The following is an 18030-nucleotide window of genomic DNA, read 5'->3' as shown; positions in this document are numbered from 1 at the left end:
CTTTTGGCAACTCCAAGTGGGCTGTCATGTACCTTTTACTGAGGGTTGGCTTCCGTCAAGCCACTCTACCATAAAGGCCTGATTGGTGGATTGCTGCAGAGATGTTTGTCCTTCTGGAAGGTTCTCCCATCTCCACAGAGGAACTCTAGAGCTCTGTCAGGTTGACCATTGGGTTCTTGGTCACCTCCCTGACCAAGGCCTTCTTGACATGCACTGTCAACTGTGGGACCTTATATAGATATGTGTGTGCCTTTCCAAATCATGTCCAATCAATTGAATTTACCACAGGTGGACTCCAATCAAGTTGTAGAAACATCTCAGGGATGATCAATGGAAACAGGATGCACCTGAGCTCAATTTCGAATCTCATAGCAAAGGGTCTGAATACTTATGTAAATAAGGTATTTCTGCTTTCTATTTTTTATAAATTTGCAACAAATTCTAAAACCTGTTTTTGCCTTGTCATTATGGGTTATTGTGTGTAGATTGCTGAGGATTTTTATTTGTTTAATCCATTTTAGAATAAGACTGAACGTAAGAAAATGTGGAAAAAGTCAAAGGGTCTGAATACTTTCCCGAAGGCACTGTATGTGCTGTTCCTATCGTGGTGACATTGTATTTCACAACCTCTTAGTTACCATGATTGGAACAGCTCGTGTGTCTGAGTCTGCGGTGTGTGTGCCTGCGTGTGAGGGAATTTGGCTAAAGAAAGTTCCCTGGACTGCTTCTTCTAGAAGAACCCCTCACACCCTGCTCTGGAAATGCTCCTGTTCTGGTGGTTTCCTGTTCCAGATGCCCAGACCTGCCTCCTGCAGTGAGACGACAAACGTCTGCCTGGCTCTCTGGTAGGCCCCTGCTGCCATCTTAGCTCCACAGTACGTCTTCATGGCCTCCTCCATTGTCTTCCGACAGGTGGCGTCACTCCTAGGCAACACTCGTCCCTCCACCGACCGTGCAGACAGAGTCGTTGTGCTATCTGAAATAAGAAAATGGGCCTCCTCTGCATCCAATACTCCTCCTGGACTGCTCAGCTGAGTATATGGAGACAGTAAGAACGGGTTAATAAAATACACCACCCAGACAGAATAAAAACTAATGAGGCAACATAAACTGCAAACTTCAACAGCTGGGCTATCTCCTCCATTTAAATTTCACCAAACAAATTAACATTCTGTGGACTTTGCTTTATATTCCCTATTGCTCTGTCTCTCTCCCTCTCTACAGAAACATATTTAATGGAGTACAGCCAGGATGGATTTTTAGATGACTGTGTTTATTCTTGCATGTGATACTGAGTGCAGGAAGCCTTTTCTGTGGGAAGCTACTCAAATGCTTTTCTAAATAATTATGACTCTGTAATGTCATCAAAATTTAACTGCTGCCATTTGGAACAGTGGAACGCGCTGCCACATACATATTTAATTTCACGATGGAAATGAAACTGTACTTTAAAAACATTGTCATAATAATTAGCATTAGATGGACACAGAAAGATGGATCACATCTGCATTTTAATGAAGATTGTTTTTTTTCTACTATCTGCAGTAAGCAAAATTATTTGTTAATACCTTTATCCAATACATACTGTACAATAGAGCTTCTGCTTGCAGCAAAATGGATGTGTCAAACTACCCTAGTAGCCTACTATGCAGGGAATAGGGTGCCAATTGGGATGCAATCTCCAGCTTCCCTTTGCGTAACTAACCTGGTGGTGTAGTCTCTCCCAGCGACTGAAGAAGGATCTCTTGCAGAGTCTGGATGGTGTCCCTGAGTCTTTCCTGCCTGTGGAGACATCCACCACCTCCAGCTCTCCGTCTCCAGCACTCCAGTTCACACTGAAGCTGGGGGACTTCCCTGACTGCCGACCCTCACTGCTGCTGAGGCCTGGAGACCACACAGAGACCAGACTGGGGTCAGGACCCAGTGAGAGCCGAGAGGAGGGGCAGGTACGTACTTAACATGCACTATTCAGATGCCAGAATAGAGGCATAACCTTAGAGGAAGAGACAGGACCATGAAAAGTGTCTGGAAGAACAAGCTGTTTGCCCTGGTAGGGAACGAGAATGAGAGGAACATCTCCACCAGGCCTCCTCCAAACATTTATCTTTGTCAAGTCTCTAACACTAAGTAGTCTACTGCCAAATTAACTGACTCATGGACATGTAATGTGAACCTAAATATCTGTACTAACCACATATCTTATATCTACAGCCCAGGAAAAGCCTGTTGTGTCTACAGTCCAGGAGCAGTCTATTGTGTCTATAGGATGAGGGCGTGACTTACAGCCGAGGAGCAGTCTATTGTGTCTATAGGATGAGGGCGTGACTTACAGCCGAGGAGCAGTCTATTGTGTCTATAGGATGAGGGCGTGACTTACAGCCGAGGAGCAGTCTATTGTGTCTATAGGATGAGGGTGTGACTTACAGCCGAGGAGCAGTCTATTTATGTCTATAGGATGAGGGCGTGACTTACAGCCGAGGAGCAGTCTATTGTGTCTATAGGACGAGGGCAGGGGGCGTGACTTACAGTCGAGGAGCAGTCTATTGTGTCTATAGGACGAGGGCAGGGGGCGTGACTTACAGCCGAGGAGCAGTCTATTGTGTCTATAGGACGAGGGCAGGGGGCGTGACTTACAGCCGAGGAGCAGTCTATTGTGTCTATAGGACGAGGGCAGGGGGCGTGACTTACAGCCGAGGAGCAGTCTATTGTGTCTATAGGACGAGGGCAGGGGGCGTGACTTACAGCCGAGCAGTAGCCTGTTGCGTCTATAGGACGAGGGCAGAGGGGCGATGTGCCCCATGCGTCGTGCCATGGTCCTTCCCAGGTGACCCGTGTGGCACAGGCTGCCCACTGTGAGGCTGTGGAGGTACACCGGCTCCACCAGGTGAGACAGGAGAGAGCCCTGGAGACCTAGAATATTCCACCTGGAGACCCAAACAATGAGGCTTGAGACCAAGCAGGACTAGGGCCCTGGTAAAAAAGTAGTGCACTATATAGTGAAATGGGTGCCATTTGAGATGCAAGCCTGGAACATTCCCATTGGAACAAAGGGAGAAAGACAAGCCCCCTTTTAAACAGTATGTTATACTTTTGTGACTCAGTGGGAAAGTTCTCACTGTCTATCTGGAGCTCACCTGGCAATTTTATCTGTGCAGGACATGGTGACGGGAGGTTCCCTCGGCAACCCCCTGTCCCATTTCTGATTGGCTCTCAGTATGCTGACAGGAAGTGTACCCTCACCGCCTTCCATCTTCATCCTCAGATGGCAGCGCAACTTCCTCACAAATCTGTACCCGCTCTGGTCTGGGAGAGGAGACAATTGATATAATGCTAAGTTTTTCTACAAAGCACAGTACAGACAGGTGAAGCATTTTAAAGTATGGGCTTAATGTTACTGTGCATTCCGCATAATTGAGTCTTGTTGACTGTGAGTATGAATTAAATAAAATCAACATTTCTTACGTGTAGCTGTGATCTCGTAGGGACAGTTGAGGCGTGCGTCCCCACAGGGCGATGAACTCACATACATATGGAACAGAATACCGTCTCTCAGTCTGAATACTGACTCTTTGTCTCGCACAAAAATCGACTGCTCCAAACTGCCTGGCCGGTTGCTAAACAAGGAAATGATGTTGTTATGATCATTTTGAATATTAACTTTTTAAGGAGTGGTAACGTGTAGCCAGGGGCATTAATTGGGTATAATAGCCTAGCTCAACACCAACAATTTAAAATAGGCTACTAAAATCATTCCAATCCTGATTGAAAGGCAAATGCAATTTAGCGGAATTAGGGGCTGATTTTAGGACCATGCGGACGCCCGGGAGCAGAGGGAGAGGCTGTTCGTGATTTATAAAATGCGCATCAACACTGCTGCAGAGAACGGGACTCGCAACTTCGTCGTAGCTGGATTGAAGTGAGGTATTTTAGGGGAATCTCGCAGGGAACAGCGCAACTTTTTCTCAAAACAGTTCACACGTAAAGATGACTGTAGTAAATGGCTTTGGCTCACTGTCACGAGAATTTTCAATCCCAATAATGATAATTAAACAATCATTTAATCTTTGACCAATTTAATAATAATTGGGCAAAGTCTCAGATTGAAAAAAAGGTTAGTCGATTTTTATTCATGAGAGCTCTAAAGTCAAAAATGAGGACCCTGTCCTTTTATAATACACACACACACTCCTATCTTTAGACCACTCCCTTCTCAAACAATCAGTACCTTTCCACTAACCACAAAGAACCATACATTTTGTCCCATCCTTCAAGGCTTTCACCTCCCCTCCCCTGTTGGGGCCCTCTTGGTTTGAAAACCTCTAATGATTTTCTATTATCTACTCTACAACTTCACTCTGCTTACATCTCTACTAAAGAATATAATACCCTAGTGTTAAAATTCTAACCGATCTACACACATCCTCGTTTTATCTTCTCATGCTTCTCAAACATTTCACACTATTTCAGAGTGGAACACTTAAGCCATTATTCTAAAACATACAAATTATTCTATCACTCACTCCCCTTGTCACTTTGTCGTACCCTAGGTTTAGCTGAAATGACGCCCCTGTGTGTAGCCTAATCAGCCAAATAAAGAGATTTTGATATGAAAAGAGATTTTTATGTTCAACATTTCTCTACTTCAATCATCCTTGTGCACTTGACGTTGGTGGGAATACATGTTTAATTATTCAGGGATTTAAAACGAACCTCTAGTACAAAATTATACTAGAGGTGATTTTGAAGTGATGGTTCAGGGGCATAACAGAACAGTTACATGAAGTGGCTCTTTTTAAAATGGCACCAAAACATCAGCGCAGATAGGTAATGACGTAAATGTAAATGTAATAGCTGATATTACATTGTTCACTTGTAACTTCAATTCAAAGGTATAAAAGCAAAGATTCTTCATCTTCATCCTCAGGGCTAAGGCCTTGTCTACATCCCAAATTACACCCTATTCCCTTTATAGTGCACACATTTTAACCAGAGCCCAGGGCCCTAATCACAAGTAGTGCACAACATAGGTAATAGGGTGCCAGTTGGAATGTAACCTATTGTGTACAGATAGTGTATGACAGTATGTATACAGTATATTACCAGAGGAGAAGCTCCAGTTGGGCATAGAGGAAGCGGAGGAAAGCCCTCCTGGTGGTGACCTCAGCATGGCAGTCATTAACCGCCCATCCCTGGTCACTGACACACTCTCCACTGATACACTTGGTCCCTGTCCCCAAAGACACCACCTGGGCTCGCCTCAGATCAAAACCTGACCACAATAGGAGACAAAAGGTCCTCTTACTAACCAACAACAAACATGAATCAGCACAGTACACCTATACAATAGATTTGTGAGTATCTAAATTATACCCAATTCCCTATATAGTGCACAGTTTTTTTGTTTTACTTATTTGGACCCTATGGGGCCTGGCCAAAAGTAGTGCACTACATAGGGAATCGAATAGGGTGACATTTGGGATGCAACCCAACTCTTGTCTTTTTGGATATCAGTTACAGTAATTTGGCCTCAGACACAGGAAGTCTCATAACAAAGAATTTCATCTAATTAAAATATTACTGTAATAGACTAAGATGGCAAAATAAATGGCTTCTGAATAAGAAATGACTCTAACAGGACAGAATATAATGCACCAGTCTCCTACTATATTGTTGTCTTGTTACAGCACCTCATGAAATATTTACAAAGACATAATGACAGTCTTATCTCATCAATGGCAGTGGTATAAAGCTGCATCTTGTGTTGCAGAGCAAGCTGAGCAACTGCTTATTTTCCTGTGAGGAATTCTATATGAATGAGCTGGCAGGGATTCCTATTGGATTCACTGCCCTTTGGGGCAGCATTACCTGGGAAGCACTGTGCCCATAGAAATAGAATGAATAGAAAGTAATTCATTCTAATTCTATGGATGTGCCCACGCTCTCATCTTAGGTATTCTATTAGATCCGGGGAGCTCAACTGTTTTTGATTGAGAGTTTCCCATGCTGGCTTCAACTGAAGTCGCTTATGTGCACTCCCAGTCGACTGGCTTACTGTGCTCTATACAGACCTATATTCAGAGGCATTTGATTAATTTACGACTTCTGCTGGTATCTACAGTTGTATAGGGACAGATGCACCATTTTTAAATTGGACTTGTTGAATATTTTACTACCATATTAAAAGTCAATGAAATGTGTCATCATGGTTGCATCCCAAATTGGCTCTGGTTAAAAGTAGTGCATTATACAGTACCAGTCAAAAGTTTGGACAAACCTACTCATTCAAGGGTTTTTCTTTATTTTTACTATTTTCTAAATTGTGGAAATAGTGAAGACATCAAAACTATGAAATAACACATATGGAATCATGTAGTAACTAAAAAAAGTGTTAAACAAATCAAAATATATTTTATATTTGAGATTCTTCAAAGTAGCCACGACAACATCTTTGCATTCTCTTAACCAGCTTAATCTGGAATGCTTTTCCAGTAGTCTTGAAGGGGTTCCCACATATGCTGAGCACTTGTTGGCTGCTTTTCCTTCACTCTGCAGTCCAACTAATCCCAAACCATCTCAACTGGGATGAGGTCGGGTGACTGTGGGGCCAGGTCATCTGATGCAGCACTCCATCACTCTCCTTTTGGGTCAAATAGCCCTTACACAGGATGGAGGTGTGTTAGGTCATTGTCCTGTTGAAATACAAATTAAAGTCCTACTATGCGCAAACCAGATGGGATGGCATATCGCTGCAGAATACTGTGTTAGCCATGCTAGAATTCTAAATAAATCACTGACAGTGTCACCAGCAAAGCACCATCACACCTCCTCCTCCATGCTTCACTGTGGAAACCACACATGCAGAGATCATCCATTCACCTACTCTGCGTCTCACAAAGACACGGCGGTTGGAACCAAAAATCTAAAATTTGGACGCATCAGACTAAAGCAGCGGTCCCCAACCTTTTTTGGGCCACGGACCGGTTTAATGTCAGACAATATTTTCACGGACCGGCCTTTAAGGTGTGGCGGATAAATACACAAAATAAAATGATACGACCGGCATAAAAACGGTGGTATTTTTAAATATAATGAACGTGAATCCACTGTGTACTCGTATGCAGCGTCCTCGTAACATCGCACCAACAACATAACATGAGTAACATCCTCTCTGCCCCCAACAACTCTCTGGTCGCTATGGTAACGTTTAAACATGCCTTAAAAATAAGATACAACACAAAAACAAATATAAAGTGCATGAAAAATACAACTTACCATAACGCTAAATCAGTGGAAGCCCTGAGCTTGTTTCTCTGCAACGAGACGGTACCATCTAGGGGTAATGGGAGACAATGACACTCGAAGTGTGTTGCTTATGTCCAGTCTACTCCGTAATTTTGTTTTGGTTGCTGTCACTGCAGAAAATCCCGCTTCACACAAATAGGATGTCGGAAATGGCAACAGGGTTTTCAATGCTATTGTGGCGATCTCAGGGTATTCTGACGTGACTTTAATCCAGAACACCGGCAGAGTTGTTGTCTCGAACATACTTTTAAGGCCGCCGTCATTTGCGATCTCCAGCAGTTGATCTTCTTCTTGCATAGACATGCTGGATTCACCTGGTTTCGCGGATCCATTCCTTGGCAGTTCGTGGGCCTTTTGTGGTTGGGAAGTAGCGCTCAAACTCTTTTAAAAGCAAAGACAGGTGATCGTGCACCAGCTGGGACAATGAAGGCTCGGGCTCAGTCTCTTCCAAAATCCCCGCGAATGTTTGAAACATGTCAAATATACCTCTTTTCACGCGCCGTCCCCACAAATCCAGTTTGGCTTTTAATGCAGCTACTTTATCTGCCAACTTGAAGACAGTTGTCATTGTTGGTTGAATATGTCGCACAAGTAAGCGAGTTTTGCGACCCATTCCTCGTCACTGAAATGTGCTGCCAGCTGTGACTTTTTCTGAGAGAAATCTCTGCAGCGGCTCTCGTAATTCAAACATTCTGGCCAGCGATCTCCCTCGGGATAACCATGTTATTTCTGTGTATAAGAAAAGGTGTCTGTGCTCCGCGTTCATTTTTCAAAATAAAACATCGTTCAGACTCAGATAATAAATAAAACGGAAATAATGTAAGTTATTTATTCTTTCTTTGCGGCCCGGTACCAAATGACCCACGGACCGGTACCGGTCTGCGGTCCGGGGGTTGGGGACCGCTGGACTAAAGGACAGATTTTCACCGGTCTAATGTCCATTGCTCGTGTTTCTTGGCCCAAGCAAGTCTCTTCTTCTTATTGGTGTCCTTTAGTAGTGGTTTCTTTGCAGCAATTCGACCATGAAGGCCTGATTCACACAGTCTCCTCTAAAAAGTTGATGTGTCTGTTACTTGAACTCTGTGAAGCATTTATTTGGGCTGCAATCTGAGGTGCAATTAACTCTAATGAACTTATTCTCTGCAGCAGAAGTAACTCTGGGTCTTCCTTTCCTGTGGCGGTCCTCATGAGAGCCAGTTTCATCATAGCGCTTGATAGTTTTTGCAACTGCACTTGAAGAAACTTTAAAAGTTCTTGACATTTTCCGCATTGACTGACCTTCATGTCTTAAAGTAATGATGGACCGTTGTTTGTCTTTGCTTATTTGAGCTGTTCTTGCCATAATATGGACTTGGTCTTTTACCAAATAGGGCTATCTTCCTGTATACCACCCATACCTTGTCACAACACAACTGATTGGCTCAAACGCATTAAGAAGGAAAGAAATTCCACAAATTAACTTTTAACAAGGCACACCTGTTAATAGAAATGCATTCCAGGTGACTATCTCATGAAGCTGGTTGAGAGAACGCCAAGAGTGTGCAAAGCTGTCATCAAGGCAAAGGGTGGCTACTTTGAAGAATCTAAAATATATTTTGATTTATTTAACACTTTTTTGATTACTACATGATTCCATATGTGTTATTTCATAGTTATGATGTTTTCACTATTATTCTACAAAAATAATGAAAAACCCTTGACTGAATAGGTGTGTCCAAACTTTTGACTGGAACTGTATTTATAGGGAATAGGGTGCCATTTGGACGCAGTCCATAGCCTACCTCTGGTCATTACGATGCCTGCCAGTGCTTTGTGACGTCTGTGCGACTGGGAGGTAGTGCAGCAACAGTCAGCCAGCTCACGGTGTTTCTCTCTCACCAAGTGGAAGATATACTCTGCAAAGCACTGTAATCACACAAGTGGATGGATCACTGACAAATCAAACAGACAGCGGCCAAGATAACATCTATGTTCACATCCACAAACATCCACATAGTGGAGCAAACAAACATTTATCTACCAAAACAACCAGATAATAGTTGACATTATCCCATATGGGCTCTGGTCAAAAGTAGTGCATTATATAGGGGCTCCCAGGTGGTGCAGCGGTCAAAGGCACTGCATCTCAGTGCAAGAGGCGATACTACAGTCCCTGGTTTGAATCCAGGCTGAATCACATCTGACTGTGATTGGGAGACCCATAGGGCGGCGCACAATTGGCCCAGCGTCGTCCGGGGTAGGCCGTCATTGTAAATAAGAATTTGTTCTTAATAAATCTTCTTCAGGATTGGTGGGTCCTCCACGGGACAGTTGAGCTAACGTAGGCTGTAAGTAACAAGAATATTTCCCAGGACATAGACTAATCTGATATTGGCAGAAAGCTTAAATTCTTGTTAATCTAACTGCACTGTCCAATTTACAGTAGCTATTACAGTGAAAGAATACCATGCTATTGTTTGAGGAGAGTGCACAGTTTTGAACTTGAAAAGTTATTAATAAACAAACGAGGCACATTTGGGCAGTCTTGATACACAATTTTGAACAGAAATACAATGGTTCATTGGATCAGTCTAAAACTTTGCACGTACACTGCTGCCATCTATTGGCCAAAATCGAAATTGCACCTGGGCTGCAATAATACCTTTCTCTTGGCCTTTCTCTTGCATTTCAAAGATGATGGTACAAAAAAAATACAAAAGAACGGTTTGTTTTTTCTTTGCATTATCTTTTACCAGATCTAATGTGTTATATTATCCTACATTCCTTTCACATTTCCACAAACTTCAATGTGTTTCCTTTCAAATGGTATCAAGAATATGCATATCCTTGCTTCAGGGCTTGAGCTACAAGCAGTTAGATTTGGGTATGTCATTTTAGGCAAAAAATGAAAAGAAAGGGAGAGTTGACAAAGAAGAAACCTCTGTCAGATTTATTGAAAGCACTGTCACAGGGTTCATCCTAAATCATACCCTATTCCCTATATATATATATATATTTACATTTATTTAACTAGGCAAGTCAGTTAAGAACAAATTCTTACTTACAATGATGGCCTACCCCGGACGACGCTGGGCCAATAGTGCGCCACCCTATGGGACTCTCAATCACACCCAGATGTGATGCAGCCTGGATTTGAACCAGGGACTGTAGTGACTGAGATGCAGTGCCTTAGACCACTGTGCCACTCGGGAGACATACTGGATATACAGTATTACATGAGCCTTATATGGTAAGTATATCTCAGAATAATGAGATATTGACAATATTTAGTAGCTAGTTGATTAACAATAATAATTAATAGGCTAACTCATCCACTTAATTTACATAACTTGAATTATTATGTATTGTATGAATTATCATCCCACCCATCCCCTGATATCAAGCTTGGAGAGATGAATGGAAAGGAAATATGTTGTCTAAATGGGGATGCACAAGGTCATGTGTAATGATGCATAATGAGCGTGTTAAATAATTATCTGCCAGATTAATATGCTCTTCACACCACCTCCGCTCTTAATTTCAATCTCCTTCAGTCTGGGGCTCCTCCTTGATCACTAATAGGCTGTGATGATAATGTTCATTAAGGTGTCTAGCTAGATGCCTGACTTTGAGGCACTTTTTGGAGGGCTAGGGATCAGTCTGATGAAAAACCCAGGATGTGTCCAAAAACCCAGGTGATGCAATCCTGAACGGTTACATCACTGCCTGGTATGGCAACTGCTCGGCATCTGACCGTAAGGCGCTACAGAGGGTAGTGCCAACGGCCCAGTACTTCACTGGGGCCAACCTCCCTGCCATCCAGGACCTATATAATAGGTGGTGTCAGAGGAAAGCTCATAAAATTGTCAGAGACTCCAGTCACCCAAGTCATGGACTGTTTTCTCTGCTACCGCACGGCAAGCGGTACCGTAGCGCCAAGTCTAGGACCAAAAGGCTCCTCAACAGCTTCTACCCCCAAGCCATTAGACTGCTGAACAATTCATAAAATCGCCACCGGACAATTTACATTGACCCCCCTTTTGTACACTGCTGCTACTCGCTGTTTGTGTGTTACCTATGCATAGTCACTTTCGCCCCCACCTACATGTACAGATTACATCAACTAGCCTGTACCCCTGCACACTGACTCAGTACCGGTGCCCACCGTACATAGCCTCGTTATTCTTATTGTGTTACTTTTTATAATTACTTTTTATTTTAGTCTACTTTGTAAATATTTTCTTCTTCTTGAACTGCACTGTTGGTTAAGGGCTTGTAAGTAAGCATTTGACGGTAAAGTCTACACTTGTTGTATTCGGCGCATGTGACAAATAAAGTCTGATTTGATTTGATTTCTTAATTCATTTTTCCTCAATTCCTTGCATCCTCTCTCCTCACCTCCTTCTCAAATTGGAGAAGAAGTTCAGAAGGGAGGGATTTTAGATCTTCTCCTCCAATACGTTTGAGAAGGAGATGAGGAGATAGGATGCAAGGAATCAAGGAAAGACTATTTGAGATTGAGCCAGTTTGTCTGCTAGTAGCCAAATAAGAGCCTATGTCTTGTGGACAAACTCTCCATCAGCCATGGTAAAGCTTGCCTTCCTTTACATTGACATGTCAGACTCATGGAAATAAACTTCTGGGACAAATCGTCTTACATTCTGAAAGCACCCAGATGAAAAAATACTACAGTTTAGTATAGAATTCTGTAATACACTGTAGTATACACTGAAGTATCCCTCGATCATGTATAGTACTTACTACAGAATGTTGTAGTAGTAGAATACTACAGTAAATACTACAGTATTATCCGCAAAAACACAGGTTTAGGAAAATTTGCTTTTTGAGTATCCTCAAGGAGAAAGCCTCCACTTCTATGTCAAAGATAATAAAACAAAAACACTATAGTAAATACTACACTAATGTCTGTAAAAACACCACATTAAATACTACACTAGATTACATTCAGCAAAAACCCTACATTAATTTCTTTAGTATATACTACAGTTATTTTACTATAGTATTTATACTATAGTTAACTGTAAATACTACAGTATACTACAGTAAATACTATAGTATTCACTGTAGTGTTTCTGCAGATTTTAGTCTGCAAAAACACTACAGTGAATACTACAGTAAAGTCTGCAAAAACACTATGGTGAATACTATAGTATTTATACCATAGTATACTATTGTATGTTTTTAATGTGTGCATAGCAGCAAAAGATGACAAGAGGTGCAGCTTTTCTGAGGCCAGACAGACATAACAGGGTTGTTTAGCTGCTGTGGTTGGGCATGCAGGACAGGACATCGTTAGTCCTTAGGCTCCTGGACATGGAAGGCATATTGATACGATACACTCCATTTGGTGGCAGTCAGAGCACCTCAGACAAATTCAGTAGGACCATTTAAAAGATGGGATGGATGCTCATACTGCAGCTATAGAGACAAAGGACAGGATATGTCCAATAACCCTGTTCAATCTGGGCACTTCAAGGATGATGTGAATAAAATCGAGGAATAAAAAATGTAATGCACTGTGATTGTTATATCCAACTTACAGCAAATTTAAACACAGTATCTCAACATATTTGTTTTAGAAAATACTGAATATCAGTCAAAATTGAATATACAGGCTTGACACCGATTGCAAAATGACTTAAGATGAACAATTCTATCTTCCCATAGCAATATAAAATAGTAGAATTTCCCTTCCAGCTCAGAACCCTTAAAGGGGTTCAATTGGCCCTTTATCTACTTCCCCAGAGTCAGATGAACTTGTGGATATAATTTTTATGTCTCTGTCCAGTATGAAGGAAGTTAGAGGTAGTTTTGCGAGCCAATGTTAACTAGCGTTAGCGCAATGACAGGAAGTCTATGGGTATCTACTAGTTAATCTGACTCTGGGGAAGTAGATAAAGGGCCTCCCGAAGTATCCCTTTAAGTTAGTAATGGTACTCACCTGAGGTAGCTGTGCGCTCTTGGCCCAGCTGGCAGTATTGCTGATGCTCCTCTCAGGACCTAGACTGATGTTAAACAGGTCCTGTAGTGCTGAGGCTGCTGCCTCGGCTTTAGCCAGCCTCTTACTGCGCCCACAGCCCTCAAATACCCTTCTATCCACCCGTACTGCCATCACAAAGCTCCTGATCGGCCTGCCTTTCTTTCTCTCTGTCAGGCAGATGTACCTCAAGCCTGGCATTAACTCATTGAGCAGAGCCACGGGCCTCAGTTCCCCGACGATAGAGGAACCGAACCGCTGCCTCTTCTGATTGGCTGAGGACATCAGGTCAAGGGTCAGGCGCACTAGTCTCCCATGGTTACGGATACTGGAGAGCAACTCATGTCCCCTTTTCACTGTTCTGTAGAGTTGTCCTTGTGCTGGTGGCTCCTCAAACTGCAACTCCTTTCCCCCTGTTCTGTGATTAAGGATTTGGTCTTCCTGTGCTTCTGGCTGAAACTCCTTGAAGAGCGTGTCGGGGACGAGATCGGCCTGATCTGAGGTGAAGTCTGTTGGTGATGTGGTGTTGATGAAGTTGAGGTTTCCCATGGTGATGTGAGCCTGATGGGCGTTGGGGAACTGGATGAAGGACCTAAGAGCCAGCTCTGCTGCCCTCATCTTAGCCTTCTTCTTGGTGGGGCCTCGGCCCTCGAACCTGAGACCGTTGACCTCTACTCCTACAGCGAACACAGGGGCGTGAACTGGCCCTGTCTGAGACACTATCTCATACTGTAGACCTGGTCTCAGCTCATTCAAATGCACCAGGGCATTCTTCTTTGTGACAGACCAGGAAGTCATCATTGTCTTCTGACAGGTGGCATCACTCCCACGCGACGCTCGTCCCCCAACCCACCGTGCAGACGGAGTCGTGGCGCTATCTGATGTGAGACAATGGGCCGTCCTCTTACAGATCAACTGGAGTTCGTAGAGAAGCCTGTCTTTTCCTTCCACCAAAGGCTGCTTCCTCTGTAGAGCAGTAGTCCTGGAGAGCCCTCTGGAGATGTCAGTGTAAAGATCTGATGGATGATGTGCAGGTACCATGGTACAGTCCACTGTTGTCTTTCTTTTGGAGATGTCAGTGCAAAGAGCTGATGATTGATGATGTCCAGGTTGTAGTATGGAGGAATAGTCCACTTGGTTTCTGCTGTCGCGGTTCTCCTTCACCTCAACGCTGCTGGTACCTGATCCCGAATCAAGTCCAGAACAAACATAGTTGAAAAAACCTTTATGACTTGTCACATTTGGTTGAGGAGATTTTCAATAAAAGGAAACTACAGGACATGGGAGACCTTAGCAAAAGGTTACGGGGGTGGGATGACCTGAAATATTCTGGTTTTACAAAATGTGATGCTGTTTTCAAATGAATCACAATACCTTGCTCTTGTGAAAGCTTTTAGAATTGATAAACTGATAAATTGCTGGTGTGCTACTCTGATTTAAATGTGGTGTGAGTGAATAGCATGGAAAGGGAAATATATAAATAAATTACTTGAAGTGTCTCCATGGTCTCTTGATGTTGTTGTCCCAATATCTCTAAACCTCATGGGGCCGATGAAAGATGACAACATACTTGTTCTCTCTGAAACACAACAGAGACAGGCAGTTACTGGGGAATCCACATAAAACATGACAAAACCCCAGATATGTTAACCCACATAAGAGTGTATTACAGTACCGTTATGTCATCTCCAAAAAAGTTTTTTACATGATGGAAGAGGGTTAGATATAGATTCATATAATGTACATGAAATACCTCTACTGTATGATCTATATTGAGCTCCATATTTTCAGAGCCCAAATATTATTTCCAGAAAAAATACAATAAAAGTTATGAAATGGACTGAAGTAAACACTTTTATGGTAATAATGCAAACTTAATGTGTAAATCTGAATGTCCATTAGAATTATGCTGGCTGAAGGGATAGAGAGAAAACAAAACACAGGTTTAGAGTCAACTGGAGTAATTGAAAGGTGTGGCTGATAAGACCAGAGGATTTCACACAGGGTCTGTGTCCCATTAATGGAATCCCTTAAGACAAATCAGCCAATCAAACTAGTTTTATGTAGCCTAGTTGTCTCCTAAATGTTTGCAGATTGTATGGACAGCCAAGCAGTTTATTTGTTTGTTTTATCAATGATGTTTTGTTAATAGACAAAGAACTGTCAATCTGTTCACACTTCTTTTGAAAAGATGTGATATCTTACCAGATAGAAGGAAGAATCGCATGCTGATGACAATTGTGGGTCACCTTAGTGACCAATAGTTCAAAGCAATGAATTTTCAAGTTAAAAGCACAGGGTGGTAAAAAAAAGGGGTCCATGGTCCACTGTACTTAGATTGTACGTACAGTATGTATGTACACTGTATGTATGTATTACATAGATGTATTATGTTGGTGTGTATTATAATATTGCATCTGGAAAGTTCTCAAATTCTTTTAACTTCTGTAGATGGATATCATTGGTGACTGTTGTAGATACCATCCACTATAAACTGTCCAAGAAGTTCAGCATGTTCTTGCCCTTGAGGAAAGACAGTACGCATTAGACAAAATCACACAAAACATTTTAAATTATGCTTAGCAAATGAGATTATCCAAAGCTGTCAGGCCTCACACATTGGATGGGAAGCGGGCGCTTTTCACTTTCCTTGCCATGCCTAATTTCATTATTATATTAAACATGCTTCATTAACAATGACGGGATTAACCAAGTTTGCCTCAGGAGTTTTAAAATAATCAAACTGGAATATGATGATGTGATATCAGATTTTACCCTTAACATGTAATGTACATAAAGTGATTCTACAATGAAGCCTCGGGTTTGTGGAGCTGTGATCGTGTGATGATAAATTATGAAAAGTGTAAACAGTGCCCTACAGTAGGAACAAATGGTGCCATTTCATTAGGTTGAGAAGGCAATGCATGGGAGAGAGAAATATGTCAATTCAGCCTCCTAGCTATAACTAAATATAACAACTAGGGGACTGTCACAAGATGAGAATAATAGGGGATCCTGTCTCCAGAAATATCTGAGATAGGGCTAGGCCGAGATGTTTGACAGGTGGAGGAAAGCTACAACTTCAAATTAAATCAAATCAAACTCACTTACTTCCACAAATGAGTTATGGTGAAGAACGACTGACATGTCTCTACTCCAAGATGGTGAGGGACCTTACTTACCTTCCAGAGTGCAGTGTCTTTTAGGTATTGTATTACGCAGCAGGGAAATGTTTCATTAGAAATATGACTGTTTGCCTTGAATTCACTGTACTATATTTAGTGTATTCAATATTGTATACTGTATTTAACAGCATTAAGCTTAAACTCTTACAGGTAGTGTATACAGCTAAGTCCTTGTTTCCTGTGAGGGTATAGTCAGATTAACCTGAATTAAATCTAAAGGCACAGTCTAATACACATCTTGCTAACGCACGTGTAATCCACCCAGAATGGGGATGAGCTAAATGCCTAGGCTACTGTCGGCTTATAGTATTACTGGTTGTATCTAGTCTTCATGTTAACCCTCACATTCTTTATAATTGAGACTAGAGTTCTATCTAGCGTCTTTGGCTTTCAAACTGACAATTTGGTGCTTGTTTTGAGTAAGCATTCTCTTCTATCAAGTCAGTTAATAATGATGAAGTTCAGAGAGAGATACTAGCTAAGCAGCTACGTGACAAAATACAGTTATACGTTTTTGATTTCAGAGTAAATGACACCATAGGCTGCAAGAATGAGGGTCAGGAAAGAGCAAAGTACAACCTTCCCCTGCCGCACCAGTTTAAAAGCCTTAGAATTAAATTATTGCATTTATATCAAATTTTCTCTGTGTTTTTGGTTCCCATCTCATTTTTCTGCATTTAATTTACTCAAATTTCACAGGAACTGCAAGGTGTCACAGTGAAGTATGTGCATTATTTATCCAATTACTTTTCTGTAATACACTTATTAGCTTATCAGGTCTGCTGACATGCAAAAATCTGAATTTTCATTTGTGAAAATGACAGTAATATAAACATGCTGTTGTTGGTGAGGTGGGTTTTTCTGTGTCTAAGCTTAAGTTAAACTGGTGCAAACGTTGGATATGACCTACTATCCAGCCCCCTCTTTTTCCCACTTCCCCTGATCTCCTTCCTCTCTCAGACTCTATGTGCATGCCAAATGGCACCCTATTCCCTATATTGGGCCCTGGTCAAAAGTGGTGCACCATACATGGAACATGGAGCCATTTGGGATGCAGACTCCCAGTGCTGTTAGGTGGTGGTGCGGCAGCAGGTAAATCCCAGTGAAATTGGTGTCTCTGGGTTCAGGGGCCACAACCCAGACCATCCCATAGCACTGCTGCACCAGTAATGTAACAACCCAGACCATCCCATAGCACTGCTGCACCAGTAATGTAACAACCCAGACCATCCCATAGCACTGCTGAACCAGTAATGTGTTAGTCACTGTGGGACTACAGGGGAATGGTCCTAAAGGATAGGACCCTGGTTGAATAATGGGGAATACTGTAGTCCATGAAGAAGGCATTTTATTTAAAAAATACACTACTGTTCAACATTTTGGGGTCACTTAGAAATGTCCTTGTTTTTGTAAAGCTCATTTTTTGTCCATTAAAATAACATCAAATTGATCAGAAATACAGTTTAGACATTGTTAATGTTGTAAATGACTATTGTAGCTGGAAATAGCTGATTTTTAATGGGATATCTACATAGGTGTACAGAGGCCCATTATCAGCAACCATCA

At 42.1% G+C, this 18030-nt stretch overlaps 1 protein-coding gene across 1 annotated transcript; it reads right to left on the bottom strand.

Moving 5' to 3' along the window:
* Nucleotides 1-517: 517 nt before the first annotated feature.
* Nucleotides 518-14447, bottom strand: LOC106599618 (double-stranded RNA-specific editase B2). Its single transcript, XM_045716170.1, has 9 exons — nucleotides 13683-14447; nucleotides 13244-13628; nucleotides 9084-9207; nucleotides 5101-5269; nucleotides 3463-3614; nucleotides 3135-3303; nucleotides 2743-2924; nucleotides 1706-1884; nucleotides 518-1031 (listed from the first exon to the last, which is right to left on the bottom strand). Exons 1-9 carry the CDS (start codon nucleotides 14318-14320, stop codon nucleotides 744-746), a joined length of 2286 nt encoding a protein of 761 aa, XP_045572126.1. The 5' UTR covers nucleotides 14321-14447; the 3' UTR covers nucleotides 518-743.
* Between the last annotated feature and the right edge of the window lie 3583 nt (nucleotides 14448-18030).

Source organism: Salmo salar, chromosome ssa03, assembly GCF_905237065.1.
Source record: "Salmo salar chromosome ssa03, Ssal_v3.1, whole genome shotgun sequence".
NCBI lineage: Eukaryota > Metazoa > Chordata > Actinopteri > Salmoniformes > Salmonidae > Salmo > Salmo salar.
This window is presented reverse-complemented; position numbering and strand designations above follow the sequence as displayed.

Excerpts from the sequence above, each read along its gene's own strand:
- LOC106599618 (XM_045716170.1), bottom strand. The coding sequence starts at position 14,320 with ATGGTACCTGCACATCATCCATCAGATCTTTACACTGACATCTCCAGA. Across the intron at positions 13,629-13,682 it reads CACAGAACAGGGGGAAAGGA|GGGACATGAGTTGCTCTCCA; the intron begins GTTGCAGTTTGA and ends AACAGTGAAAAG. Across the intron at positions 2,925-3,134 it reads TGCACAGATAAAATTGCCAG|GTGGAATATTCTAGGTCTCC; the intron begins GTGAGCTCCAGA and ends TTGGGTCTCCAG.